The 15209-nt window shown below is 43.3% G+C and overlaps 1 protein-coding gene across 1 annotated transcript in view; it reads right to left on the reverse strand.

Moving 5' to 3' along the window:
- NT5DC3 (5'-nucleotidase domain containing 3) overlaps positions 1-15209 on the reverse strand; it is a 64984-nt gene that overhangs the window by 24985 nt on the left and 24790 nt on the right. The window contains exons 2-4 of the mRNA XM_015152619.3: positions 13282-13466; positions 4983-5057; positions 4456-4511 (exon numbers count right to left, since the gene is read on the reverse strand). Coding sequence (XP_015008105.2) covers positions 4456-4511; positions 4983-5057; positions 13282-13466 — 316 coding nt within the window. The remainder of the gene's footprint in view (positions 1-4455; positions 4512-4982; positions 5058-13281; positions 13467-15209) is intronic.

The raw sequence follows: 15209 nt of genomic DNA on the forward strand, positions 1-15209 counted from the left end.
CAATTCTTCTCCTGTGAACCCCACGAGAAGAGAGGGGAGAAAGGGCATTTCAGGCTGAGAGGGTGAGCAGAGGACTCACCACAAGTTGGCCATGGAGGGTGGGTAGGATTTCAAGAAGCAGAGAGGAAGGAAAACTGCACCCTGGCTGAACTCCAGCAGGAGCAAGTGCCAGGTGACAAGAAAGAAGACGTCAAGGGAAAAGAATCCCTGTGCTGTCTTCACCAGCCCGGGCATCCTCTCTTCATAGTAATGGTTCAAGACCAAACACATGACCCAAGTCATTCTGATGAGATTCAGTCCTGAGACTCCGGCGGAATGTGGAGAAACAAAGCTCCTCTGTTCCTCTTGACCTGGAGCTGGGGGGGATGTGGGCCTGGAGTCCCAGGGGTCACTAAGGAGGGGCTTGCCTGAGAGTGAGCCAAGTCAGAGAGCAAGGCCAAGAGATGGAAAGAGTTCTGAAAATAGTAATTTGGCCCCTAGAGCCAGCCACACTTGCAAACTCACTCTGTCTGTGGACTGTACAATAAGTTTCTGAGCCAGTTTGAGTTTCAGTCACTTGCAACCAAGAGTCTTGACCAACATAGTAAGTTAAGGAGCTGTGTATGGAAGAAGAGGAAGCGAAGGGTTTAAAGCAGGTTGATAAAAATCTCAAACCTAAGCCTAAGCATATGGCTTAGCCTTTATTCTGCAGAGAGCAGGGAGCCATCCAGGGATTCAGAGGAGGGGATTATCGGGAGTAATGATTTAGGGAATCAGTCTGGCAAGAATGTCCAGGATGGAGTGCACTGCAGCAAACCCCAAGATCCCAGGAGAGAAGGGGTAAGTGTCTAGGGAGGGGGCCGACAGCAGAAACAAAGATGGAGAGACAGAACAAAGACATCTGGTGAGGATTCTCATGAACACGCATAACCTTGCCTTCTTCGTTCTCGCCCCCACCTTCACCATTGCAATAATAATTCTGGGAAAACATTAGGAGCTATGAGTAAGGGAACAAATGAATGTTCATTTAAGAGGTTTAGAGAAAGAAAAAACTAAAAGTTGGAATATGTTAAATGTAGCAACAACTTTAAAATATACGTTAAAAATCTGTTGGGAATGGTACAATCTGGTGGTCAACTGAGTCATTTCAAAAGCCTTAAAATGAATGAACAACCTTCACCTGGCAATTTCACTTACAAAGATTTTTCCTAAGAAAATGAGACACATGCACAAAAATGTATTAATTATATTTAATATACATGTTACTTACAAAATAAATGAAAAGTTTTTTTTTTTTTTTTAACTTTTAGGTTCAGGGGTACACGTGCAGGTTTGTCATATAGGTAAATTCATGTCATGGGGGTTTGTTGTAGATATTTCATTACCCAGCTACTAAGCCCTAGTACCCTACCCATCAGTTATTTTTCCTGATCCTCTCCCTCCTCCCACCCTCCATCCTCCAGTAGACCCCAGAGTCTATTGTTCACCTCTGTGTGTTCATGAGTTCTCATCATTTAGCTTCCACTTGTGAGAACACACAGTATTTGCCTTCCTGTTCCTGGATTAGTTTGCTAAGGATAATGGCCTCCAGCTCCATCCATGTTCCCGCAAAAGATGTGATCTTGTTGGAAAGATTATTTGTAATTGTCCATACTAAAATAGATTCATTACCCCCAAAAAAAATGTGTTGAGGGACTCCAACTATCCCTTATACCTTCAAAAAGGCCACACAGCATGGTGGCCAAGAGCACAGACTCTGGTCCCAGGCTGCCTGGGTCTGAATTCTAGCCCAGGCAATTATTTGCTGTGTGACCTTGGGGCAAGTTACTTAACACCTCTGGCACTAATAATAGTACCTACTTCATATAGTTATTTTGAGGATTAAATGAGTTAACTCAAACAAAACCCTTATAACAGTGCCTGTCCCATAGTAAGATTCAATATTTGCTAGTCACTGTTAGTAATATTATTACCATCATCACCACCACTTCCTCTCCATCCTGAAACACCATTAAAGTGAGAGTAAAAACAGTCAAAGGAAATGAGAGTAGAGACGTCAATAGACAAGACATTTCCACAAGACACTGGAAGACAAACAGTGGATGCAAAGAAGGTATCTGACTTAACACTGACAACAGAGGCCTGCAAGGGTACACCCAGGACAAGAACTGATTCCCTACCACAAGCTACAGAAAGGCTCAGCACAAGGAGGCACCAGGAAGCTACTGGAGGATACACTCCAGCAAAATGAGGGAGGAAAGCCAGAGAGAGGAAGAGAAGGGAACTCGAAACAGGGAAAGCAGTGAAGGGAAGTCCCAAGACAAGCAACCAAACCAGATCAGACCAGGAGGGGAGAGTCAATTTTTAAAAACAAAAGTGACAGATTATTGAAAACATTTGAATTATTGGAAAATAAATACATGCCTGACATTTGTAATGGACCATTTGGAAAAAATCAGAGATTCCTACACAGAAAACTAGGCCAACAAAAACTGAGATTATTATTAAAATCTAAGAAAAACAAAATGTCGTACAAGAAAGAAAATAATCGCACTGCACTACCTGGCTTAAGAGTAAACCAGCTGGGCACGGTGGCTCACAGTTGTAATCCCAGCACTTTGGGAGGCTGAGGCGGGCAGATCACCTGAAATCAGGAGTTCAAGACCAGCCTGGCCAACATGGTGAAGCTCCATCTCTACTAAAAATACAAAACTAGCCGGGCATGGTGGCACATGCCTGTAATCCCAGCTCTTTGGGAGGGTAAGGTAGGAGAATCACTTGAACCTGGGAGGCAGAGATTTCAGTGAGCTGAGATCTCGCCACTGCACTGCAGCCTGGGTGACAAGAGGGAGACTCCGTCTCAATAACAACAACAATAAAAAGTGAACCAGATAAGACCTTCTAAGTCATAATGTAAACAGTGACCAGTACAACCACCAAAAACTGAGATCTGAATGAGATGAGAGGAATGAGACTGGAGAAGTGGGAGGAGGTGCCAGAAAGCTAAGTCCTTATCTATCACAGCAGGGACAATGTCCGGAATTAATAAATTAGGAAATAGAAGAATGAGCACGTTACTTAAAAAATCTAAAGACTTTAAAGGTTTTAGGGGCAGCGGGGAGCACAGAAGATTGCTGCTGACCCCCGTGACACCTTTAATCCTGTTTCACTGTGTGACTCTATCCATGTTTCACTTTGATTTTAAAAGCAAATAAGCATTAATTTTAACAGTTTGTGAGAGAAGAACGTAAGCTAAGATGTGCATACTTTTAAGTATAAGCTGTACAATACAAATCACACTCCTAAATCCCCTTCCAAATTAGAGAATTAAAAAAGGCAAAATCCTCCGTTTTAAAAATTATAAAGATGGCCAGGTGTGGTGGCTCACGCCTATAATCCCAGCACTTTAGGAGGCTGAGGCAGGCAGATCACTTGGGGTCAGGAGTTCGAGACCAGCTTGGCTAATATGGTGAAACCCTGTCTCTATTAAAAATATAAAAATTAGCCAGGCATGGTGACACGTGCCTATGGTCCCAGCTAATCGGGAGGTTGGGGCAGGAGAATTGCTTGAACCTGGGAGCAGAGGCTGCAGTGAGCCTAGATTGTTTCACTGCGCTACAGCCTGGGCATCGCAGCAAGACTCCATTTCATTAAAAAAAAAAAAGTTACAAAGATTTCCAGCTATGAATAGACCAAAAAAAAAAAAAGTCTCAATATCCAAACCACCCAAATACCATGGTGGGAAGGAGAACCGTGTTCCCTCACCCCCATAGCCCTCTTGCTCCAAGCCTCCTCATCAGGACCTCCCTCAGCTTGCCAGCCAGCAGCCCTGGAAAACCATTCCTCCCTCCAGTCCTCCCGACTGCTCCCTATCTCTGAGCACATTTTTTTTTTTTTTTTTTTTTTTTGACACGGAGTCTCGCTCTGTCGCCCAGGCTGGAGTGCAGTGGTGCGATCTCAGCTCACTGCAGCTCCGCCTCCCGGGTTCACACCATTCTCCTGCCTCAGTCTCCCCCAGCAGCTGGGACTACAAGCGGCCACCACCATGCCTGGCTAATTTTTTGTATTTTTAATAGAGATAGGGTTTCACCGTGTTAGCCAGGATGGTCTTGATCTCCTGACCTCATGATCCACCCGCCTCGGCCTCCCAAAGTGCTGGGGTTACAGGCATGAGCCACTGTGCCTGGCCACCTCTGAGCACATTTCCATCATCACCTCTGTCACTCCGAACTGCAGTCAAGTTTACTTACATGACTTCCCAACCACACTCTGAGCTCCTTGAGGACATCAGTGCAAACCAAGCCCTTAGCACCTATCTTGGTAGCAAGGCCTCAACAAATGCTCTTGAATAAGTGAGTGAATGGATGAATCATATCCACACTGCAGCCCTCCTCATCACTAAACAGTCAGAGGGTCCTGAAACCCAAAGCACCTGGTTACTTCACGTAAATTAAATGTATCTCCTCTTACTCTTACCTGTAGACAGTTCCCAGCTGGATATAATGAAAAGCATCGATCTTCATTAATACTGCCTTTAAAAACATAAACATATGCACATGTAAATAATGTATAACCATTTGCATATTACATGAGCCTTCCAGGTGTCGTCATAAATCCTATCAACATTAGGCTGCCCTAACAAGGAAGCACACTGTACGTTCCTGAAAGGGTTGCTTGTTAATTAATGTGCTATACAGCTCTTTAAAGAAATGGCCTATCTGCAAAAGACAGGGGAAAAAAATAGATATGGCAAGTGGTTCTTCCTCAAAACACCAAAATGACTACTAGAAATAAACAGTACCTCCTAAATAGCTAAATGCATTTATGCTTTTCTAATACATAGTTTCTTCCAGAAGATTCTATCCAAAGATATGTGAATAATTTGGTTCTGCAGTCCCAAATAACATAATTTAAAACTAATTTGCCCATTCAGTAAAGTACCAAGAGTACATTTCATTTCCAAACATCATTAAACCACAGAAAAACAGGAGAAGTAAACCTACCCGCTGCACATCATAATGAAGTCCACGAATTGCAAAATTTGGGTCGTACTCATACTTCCTGATTTCTGCTGGATACTAAGAAAGAAGAAAGGAACTGGTTTTAGCCAACAATGTGCTAAGTGCAGGATCCTGTCCAGATCTGGCCCTTGTACAAAGGCTGAGGTAGTTGATACACCAGTAGGAAGTTGGAGTCAGAACAGGCAGACCACAGCTTGTCCCTCCGCTTCCAGTCCAAGCGCCTCCCAGCAAGCACCCCGGCCAGAGCCTTCCATCCTGCCCTGCACCCTGTCTATCTGCCCAAGCACAGGCTGGGCCTCGTTCCCTCCCCTGCCAACTTCTCTCAACTCTCTCCTCTCTTTCCCTCCCCTACCTGTGTTCCTAGACTCCCAGATCCCTAAGACCCCAGCAACACATCGGCTTCAACCTCCACCCATCACTCCCAGCTTTTATCTTCAAGGCTGCTGTGGAGAGGCTGGAAAGTGCCTTCTAATACTGGAAGCACAACTTTGCTCAAACTCATTGTCAGCCATCCATTCAACTCATATATGAGCACCTTGATGTGGCAGGCCCCTGGACGGCCCCATTACCAGGTTTCATGGAGAGCCCTAAGGTGAAAACTTCTGAGAGTGGGGCCTCTCTACAGAGCTTTCATTGCTTTTCTCATCTGGACAGCTGGGCAACCCCATGGCTGTCAGACACAGCATTCCCGACACCAGGCCTAGGGAGGCCCTTCCTTGGCACATGGATTACAGTTACTATCCAGCACTCTGTCTCAGAACAGTTGTGAAGGCAGCAGATACGGTTTGGCTCTATGTTCCCAGCCAAGTCTCATCTTGAATTGCAGTTCCCATAATCCCCACGTATTGTGGGAGGGACCTGGCAGAAGACAATTGACTCACAGGGGCGGTTTCCCCATACTCACAAGAGCTGACTGTTTTATACGGGGAAACCAGGGGAAACCCCTTCACTTGGTTATCATTCTCTCTCTTGCCTGTGCCAATGTAAGATGTGCCTTTCGCCTTCTGTCATGGTTGTGAGGCCTCCCCGGCCACATAGAACTGTGAGTCCATTAAACCTTCTCTTATTTATAAATTACCCGGCCTTGGGTAAGTCTTTATCAGCAGCGTGAAAACAAACTAATACAGCAGCCCAGCTCCCTTGGTATTTCCTATTCTCAAGCCATTCCTCACACTACACAGAATTGCTGGCTCCTCCTTATCTACTGCACCAGGTATCCAAGTCCTTACTTCTCTCCCTAAATCTCAGAATTAGGACACCAGCTACCTTGTGGATGGCACTGATCTGTGGGCACCATTTCTGCTGCTACAACATGGCAGGCCCCACCATCCCCATTTTATTCAGAGGGACATCAGAGGTTCTGAATGAAACAAGCTAGTGTATGGTGGGCAGAGAATCAGGCTAGGCTGGGGCCTTCTCCCCTGCTCTCTTCACTGCCCCTCTGCCCTCAGACCACAGGCCTGCGGACAGAACGTCTATTCCTGAGTCTAGAGAGGCCACATCACTAGGACCTTCCAATTGTGATGCAAGTTGCTTAAGTTAAAACCCAGACAACTATTAAATGCCCAGGAAACCTCCTTCCATGGCTGAGCTGCTAATATTTCATGGCCACGGTTCCATTTGTACAAGAACATTTCCTGGGACCAGCAGGCTGACCCGCATGTGGCGATTTTTCAAGTCCGGCTGCATGAAGCACTTAACTCAAATGTCACATTTGGGATCATTTATCCAGCACCAGCCATGTGTGCCAAGAAATCACCAAACTGACATTTCCATCATGGGCGTTTCCAAGAATTGAGAACCCTGTGTATGGTCCTGCATTTTTGCAGACATACTTGACAAGCTGACACAGAACCCAACGCCTAGCACCGTGGATCTGCTTACTGAAGGGGGGCCAAGGGACTCCAGCAGCTCTGCAATCTCCTGTTAAACTTGTGACTGATGGATGAATAAGAGGGCACACAGGAAAGAAATATTTTAATATGTCACTGAGAGAGGTGCCTTCACTGAGCATTTGCTATGTGCCACACACTAGACACTTTCTATGACTTTCTTTATCCCTCACTACACCATCACAAAGGAAGCAGGGCATCTCAAGTCTATTTTACTATTGAATAATCTGAAGATCAGCGGCAAGGAATTTGCCCAAGGTCACACAGCTAGATAGTGGTCGAGACAGTATTTGAACCCAGGTCTGCGTCACACCCAAGTCCACCCCAACCACCACATAATCAATTGTGAACCAACTCTAAGCCACCATATACTGGACACTCATAGCCTCCCTGTGACAGCAGCACCTCAGAGGGGCTCAACAAGTTTGCTGAAAGCCTTTGCAGTTACGAGTGGAGCAACAACTATTTTAGTTGACTGCTGGCACTTATATTGAGAGTGTTTACTGCTGAAAAGTCTGCTGGTTCTTTCTTTGAATGAGGCTTATCTGGGCTCCCCAGCAGGACATGCCCTCCACACACTCACATTTCCTTTGCCTCTCACTCTCAATGTTATTCTTGGGGAGCCACCTCTGAGAAATACACAATGTTTATTTGGTCCAAAGACGATAGTGAGTGACTGTATGAGTCCATTCTCACGTTGCTAATAAACACATACCTGAGACTGGGTAATTTATAAAGCGAAGAGGTTTAATGGACTGACAGTTCCACATGGCTGGGGAGACCTCACAATCATGGAGGAAAGTCACATCTTACATGGCAGCAGGCAAGAGAGCTTGTGCAGGAGAACTCGCCTTTATAAAACCATTAGATTTCTTGAGACTTACTCACTATCGCGGAAAAACCCACCCCCATGATTCAATTACCTCCCACTAGGCCCCTCCCATGACACGTGGGGATTATGGGAACTACAATTCAAGATGAGATTTGGGTGGAGACACAGACAAACCCTATCAATGACCTTGAAAACTGTCAGATGCAGCTGGAAAAGCCACAACAGGACAATGTCATAATGAAGAATATAGGTTCCGAGGCTGAGAGACCAGGCGTCAAATCCTGGTCCCGCCATGTGCGAGCTGGGTGACTCTGGGCGAGGTCGTCTGTCCCTCTGGTTTTCTCATCTACAAAGTAAAGATAACAAGAATCCCACCCTTTTTGGAAGTGCAAAGGATTCAGACCAAAAATGTGTGTGGCAAGTCAGGGCAGTGCCTGGCACATGGCAAGTGCTCAATAAAATGGAGCGGCTTTGCTGGATTGGGAACTGGCAGCCTGGGGTTTTAGGTCCACCCTACAAGGCCCTGTTACTCTCCTGTATGACTTTAGGTAAGTCTTCTCCAAGGCCTCTTCTAGTCGAACCATTTTGACTAGGGTCTATGCTCTACTCCTGCCCCAAAATTGTAATCTCCCCATACAACCAGCCTGGTCAAAAACATCCTCATGATTGGCCCATTTCCAACATACACACACATAGCATCAGTAGAACATCTGTTAACAGCGACATCCAGCCCAGGAACCAAAGCCGCTCACATTGGCCAGTTGGTTACACTCCTCTCCAATGGTCTCAGCTAGATTTTCAGGACTTTTCATAGTTTAGAAACTTTTCACCACCCAAGGGGGAAAAAGATAAAAAGACTCACCCAAGGTGAGGTATTATAGAGATAAATGGCATCTTTAAAAGGAGTAAGAAATACAAAAGACAAAAGCCTTGATTTCATCTCCCAGCTTCACACCTTAGTCAGCATTTTTTCTCATTAGTTGGCACCATTGATCACCTCATTGTTCATATCCAAAGCATCGGCTGTGACCCCTCGCACTCCGTGTTCATGTCTGATCTCTCAGCAAATGCTATGCTCTCTTTTTCCCTTAAATAAACTTTTAGGATAGTTTTAGGCTTATGGAAAGATTGCAAATACTGTGTTTCTGTATGTATACACCCAATGCCCTGTTTCCTCCAACAGAAGATTAAAAGCCTTTTGACTTGGAGTTTTTATTAAAATTCTAATTTAGGCCCAGTCTGGCTTCCTTTAGTACCTTGACTTTGTTCTAATCCCAGTTACAATCTGGGCAAACTCCTGTGTGCTGATAAAGAGCAAAGTGTCCCCCTGAAAATGCTACAGGAACGTCCCTACAGCTTCAAGCAAAGTTAATACCAAAATGCAGCAGAGAACCCAGGACTTCTCCATGTGCGCCTAATTCCTACAGTCCTGGGTAATTACAGCTCTCAGATACAGCTAAAACCTCTACATTACAACACTGCTCTGGGTTCCTGAGGTCCAGAGACCTATAAACGTATCTGTCTTCCAGAGGTCTCAGTTTAATATTTAAAGTAGCCTAAATTACGAATCTAATTAGAGGCAATGCAGAAGGGCACAAAAACTAAGCTCTCTAAAATCTACACAAAACACGATGCTAGAGTAAAATGACCTCATCAGAATGCTGGCCCCACATGAAGCACAACTCTCTCACTTTCCCGCGGAACTCATGGATGCAGATGTCAAGTGTTTAGTGAGTACCTATTTTGTGCCAGGGCCTGGGAATACAGCACTGAACAAAACTGACACAGGTGTCTGCCCCTGCAAAGCTCCCATTCTACCTGGGGAGGCAGACCATACACGAATACACACACAGAATATAACACCTCAGAGTGTATGTTCTAAAAGAAAATGCAATACAAGTATTCACAGATCGGAGATCGGGGGCGGGGAAGAAAAGCAAGCCAGGAGCAAGCCTCATCTGGGAGAAGAAAGAGTGCTCCAAGGCAGAAGTAGGAGAGGGTTTGGAGGTTCAAGGAATAGGAGGGGAGGAGGGGAGGCAGCTGGAGGAGGCTGGGGAGGCTCTTACTATGATGGGATGAAAACTACACTTCACCTCTGTGGTCTTCCTCCCCCAAACCCATAACCCAGGCTAATCATAAGGAAAATGCACACAGCACCTAATTGGCACGCTTCAAAACTGTCAAGGTCATTTAGAAAAGCAAGGAAAGTCGGAGAAGCTGTCAAAGCCAAGAGGCACCTGAGAGACATGACAACTAACTGTAATGTGGTGTCCTGGAGGGGATCCTGGAGCAGGAAATGGACATTTGGTAAAAACTAAAAATAACTGAAGGAAGTATGGACTTTAATGAATAATAATGTATCAAGACTGGTTCTTTAGGTGTAACAAATGTACCTTGGTCAAGTGTTAACAATGGAGGAAACGGGGCATTGGGTGTATACACACAGGAACTCCGTATTTGCAACCTTTCCATAAGCCTAAAACTATCCTAAAAGTTTATTTAAAGGAAAAAGAGAGCATAGCATTTGCTGAGAGATCAGACATGGACGCAGAGTGCGAGGGGTCAAGCCGATGCTTTGGATATGAACAATGAGGTGATCAATGGTGCCAACTAATGAGAAAAAATGCTGACTAAGGTGTGAAGCTGGGAGATGAAATTAAGAGCTCTTCTACCCCTCCCTTTCTATTCCTTGGTGGACAAATAAAATCAAAATACAGACAGTTATTACTTGATTTTTTAAAAAATTTCCATGTTTGTAAAAATCTCTTATTTTTAAAAAGGGTAATTACGAAGGAGCTGGAACCTTTTATGTTTGCTTTTTGGAAAGATGCTAAATTGCAAATTTACTGTTCTATGACTGTGTGTCTCAAAAGCATATGTCTTTCCATCTCTACAACTACACAAAGTGCATCGGTCTTGGCTGCAAAAATGGCCCTGAACTCAGTGCATCTTCGAAGAATTATTTTGTTTAATCAGAAGAAGAGAAAAATTTGCGTGAGCATAATTGACTCTACTAATATGCCTGATACAATTAATATTATAACTTCTTTTAGTTTTATCAAAGCAACACACAGATATAATGAGAATGAAATTTCAATGATCTTAAATCTAGAGGCTTTTCAAATAATAGTGATTGCAGCTTTTATTTTATCCATCTATTTCATCTCTCTTCCCCTCAAATTTCGTAAATTTTTATTTTCATGAATATTTTATTTGCATCTGAACCAAAAAAACCATAGGATGGAAAGGTGTTAGTAACCCCATAAGAGAGGCAAGGGGAGTCGAGGAGAGAATAGAGTCCTTTGGAAACAGACAGACCGGAGTTCAAATCCTGGTTCTGTCTCCTGGCCTGTGGCCTTGATCTAGTAGCTTAATTTTTTGAACCTGTTTCCTCAGCTGTAAACAGAGACAACATGTGTGAGCAGGGTTGTTGTGCAGATTAGAAATAATAGTATTTGTATTAATAAATAACTAACATTTATTGAGTGTTTTCTATGTGCCATCTACTTTACATTTATTAATTCATTTACCACAGTGACTATGAGGAAAGCACTGTTACTATGCCCATTTTACAGGGGAGAAAACTGAGGTCCAGAGAAACTGAGTGAGTCAATCAAGATTATGTAGGAAATAAGTGATGAAGCCCAGAATTTGAACCCCAGCAGTGAGGCCTTAGAACCTGTGCTTTCAGCACCTACTGGACAATCAATGAACACTGCCACTGGGATCATGGCTTGCTTTTTATAAATGACATCAAAGTCAGAGAAAACACTGCAGCTGACCTGGGACTGAAATGCCAACACCAATGCAACACCCCATTTGGATCCACCTTTTAGGGGGTGGTGAACAGATGGCATGGGATGGCAGGCAGGAACCAAAGTCAGAACCACCTCGTTCTTAGTTGGCTTTCATCTTATGATCCAGGCAAAGGACTGCAGTTTAGATGGAAGAGAGTAGTCCCTTGAACAAACGAGATCTGCCGCTGGATGCCAAGTGGCTAGGTGGTTTCACATCTAGTAAAGTGGCCATAACTAAAGAAAGCCAGCTGCTGGCTTAGTGGCAGAAAGGAAGCTTCTCTGTGGCAAATGCCATGACTACATTTTGGATATGGACAAAATGAGCTGCTTAAATCCACTGATAACCAAAAGCTGAGGGGGATCAGAAAATATGGTGAATCAAATGGTTAGGATCCAAAACTAAGGAGAATTTTGGCTGCATTAATAAAAATATGGCATCCAGAATAAGGGAGGTGATGGTCTCCTTCTATTCCACTCTAGCCGGACCCCACCTGGGGTAACATCTTCAAGTCCTCACATTTAAGAGAAACAAACCAGAGCACACACAAAGGAAGATGACTAGGATGACGAAAAGAAAAGAGGACAAATGAGAACGGTTAAAAGAGCTAAGAACAATCAACTTGGGAAAAGTCTTGGAGGGCATAATGGCTGGTCTATACAACACTAGCTCATTATATGTCTGGTACTCGAACGGTTAAATATAAAATAGTAGTTTACATAATTTGGGGTTAGAAGTTACTCATACCCATCCTCAGCCCTCCTTTGCTGCGAACTCCTTCAATATTTGACTGAAATATCACCTTCTTTGCTTCCCCAATTCCCTCAGGCAGAGAAAGTTGTTCTAACCATCACAGTCAGACACAATCGATGTCTAAGGAGACCTCCACTAGGAGGCTGCATAACTGATCTGCCCACGTGACCGACAACCGCACTGGGCTGTTGGTTCTTTATGGGTAATGCCTGTCTCCTACTCATCTTTATCTTCTCAGCTTGTATTGCAGGGCTTGGCACAAGGAGGCTTAAGAAACATGTGAAGCAATAAATCAAGGAAGAAAAGAGGTCAATGGTGAGAGCTGTATGAAGGCAGAATTGTTCAACCCATGGAAGAACTTCCCAAAAATCAGAACCACCTCCTAGGGCAACGTGCACCTGTCTGAGATGGAGATCTGAGCTGTACTTCCCAGGGGAGGTCTCAAAGGGTATGGCCCACAAGACTTCTGAGGACACTTCTTATCCTGCTTCCTGAAATGTGTACTCAAATCAGACTAGAGAAAAAAATGATAGGGTTGCATATTTTCTTTTTTCCTTCCTCATTAGAAACTCTCAACAATACTACGTATCAGAAGAAAGACATTCAAATATGCTTTGCTCTTAGCAATTCAAATGGGTGTTAAAGGTAAAACATCTCCTAACATTTGAGGAATTCCTCCTAACCAGAATTCAACAGGCAGGCTGCCAATTCATCAAGCTCCAGGAGACACTGTGTCGTTCCGTGACAGACGAGAGTGTAAATATCTACAGCCAAATCTCCATTAATGCACATCTTGGGAAGGTCTTTTGCCAAAAGACATCTAAAGATTTTTTTTAAAAAAACTATCATCTTTCAGGTAAGAGTTATTTGGAAGGCAACAAAATCTACTTATTCATTCAGCAACAATTTATTAAACGACTTCTCTATGGCAGACATGGGGTCATGTCAGCTCAAGGCTGTTCTAAGGGGAAAAGGGGAGGGAGAAGCTGAAATGTCCCTCTGATCTTACCCGGTGTTCATTGATGAGAAGGTCCCGTGCAGCATTAAATATCAGCGTGTGGAGGTGCTTTGAATAAAACACCAAGGTGTAATCATAATCGAAGCCATAGATTTCAATGTCTGACAGGCTCATTTCATTGTTTGAGAAAATGGCATCTGGATTCAACAAGTTGCTCATAATGGAAGGAACCAATTCTGGAAATAAAGAAAAAAATACATTATATTACATAATAAATAAGAGTTAGTATGATTTCTAACGAAAAAAAAAATGAGTAAACTAGACTACAAAAGAGATTCGCTTCACCTTGAAAACATGCTGGTGAAGGAAGCCAGCCACAAAGGACCACATGTTGCATGATCCTATTCATATGAAACGTACAGAAATGACAAATCCATAGGCACAGAAAGGAGATTCATGGTTGCCTAGGACTGCTGACTGCTAATGGGCACAGAATTTCTTTTTGTGGTGATGAAAATGTGCTGAAATTGATGGTGGTGATGGTTTTGGGGCGATTGAGATGAGGTCTCACTCGGTTAACCAGACTGGAGTGTAGTGGCACAATCACAGCTCACTGCAGCCTCAATCTCTAGGGCTCAAGCGATCCTCCCACCTCAGCTTCCTGAGTTGCTGGGACTACAGGCGCAGACCATCACACCCTACTAATTTTTGTACTTTTTGTAGAGACAGAGTCTCCCTGTTTTGCCAAGGCTGGTCTCAAACTCCTGGGCTCAGGAACAACCCATCCACCTCAGCCTCCCAAAGTACTGGGATTACAGGCATGCGCCTCTGTACCTGGCCAACGGTGAGGGTTGAACACTCTTGTGAAAGTACTAAAAACCACTGAATGGGAGACTCTAAAAGGGTAAATTGTATGGTATATAAATTATTTCTCAATAAAAGAACATTTGCTACCAAAAATGAACATTTGCTTCAACATCACAAAAAGGATTTGTTTAAAAAATACATGTTGCAGATTTTGGAAAGTAAAAGTATAGTTAACCAAATCTAAATATCATACGTCATCTCACCACCCAGAAAAAAACTACTGACATTTTATGTATTTGCTGCCAACATTTTTCTATGTATATATTTTGGATAGCTAACCTCACACTATATATACAGGTTTGCATTGAGCTCACTAAATTTAATATTCAATCATGAGCCTATACTTTTTGAAATAAACTATTACATGAGACTTTGACATACATATTGGTGTGCCATAGTTAACCTACTACAGGTTGAGCATCCCTTATCCAAAACGTTTGGGAACAGAACCATTTCGGATATCGGATTTTTTTGTATTTTAGAATATTTGCATTATACCTACCGATCGTGGCTCCCTAATCCAAAAGTCTGAAATTCAAAATGCTCCAATGAGTGTTTCCTTGGAGCATCATGTCAGCATGCAAAAGTTTGAGATTTGGAGCACTGTGGATTTTAGATTTTCAGATCAGGGATGTTCAGCCCGTACTCTAAGTTACACATTTAAGTTTTTTCCTATTTAATAAAAATAACATTGCAATGAACATCTTCACGTGTTAATCTTCGCCTTTCAGATGATTTCCTTCAGATAGGTTTGTAGACGTGTGACTACCTTCTACCATCAGGGTCCACTGGATGTTAGGTTTGGGTTTCTTTTTTGAGCAGTTCTAACTGTTTGTAAGGATTGCTACTTCATGGTTTCTATTTTTTTCTTGGAAGCCTTTCAAAAATTCATTCTACCTTACAATTTCCATGAGTCCACTGGACCCTTTTAAAAAATCAAAGATGCAATAGGGGATGTTGGTGATCTTATTTTTCTAATATGCTGAAATACTTTACTATTAGAATTATTTCATCATTATCTCTCAATTATTGCCACCTATGTTTTTTTTGTTTTGTTTTGTTTTGTTTTTGTTTTTTGAGATGGAGTCTCGCTCTGTCACCCAGGCTGGAGT

This window comes from Macaca mulatta, chromosome 11, assembly GCF_049350105.2.
Source record: "Macaca mulatta isolate MMU2019108-1 chromosome 11, T2T-MMU8v2.0, whole genome shotgun sequence".
Taxonomy (NCBI): Eukaryota; Metazoa; Chordata; class Mammalia; order Primates; family Cercopithecidae; genus Macaca; species Macaca mulatta.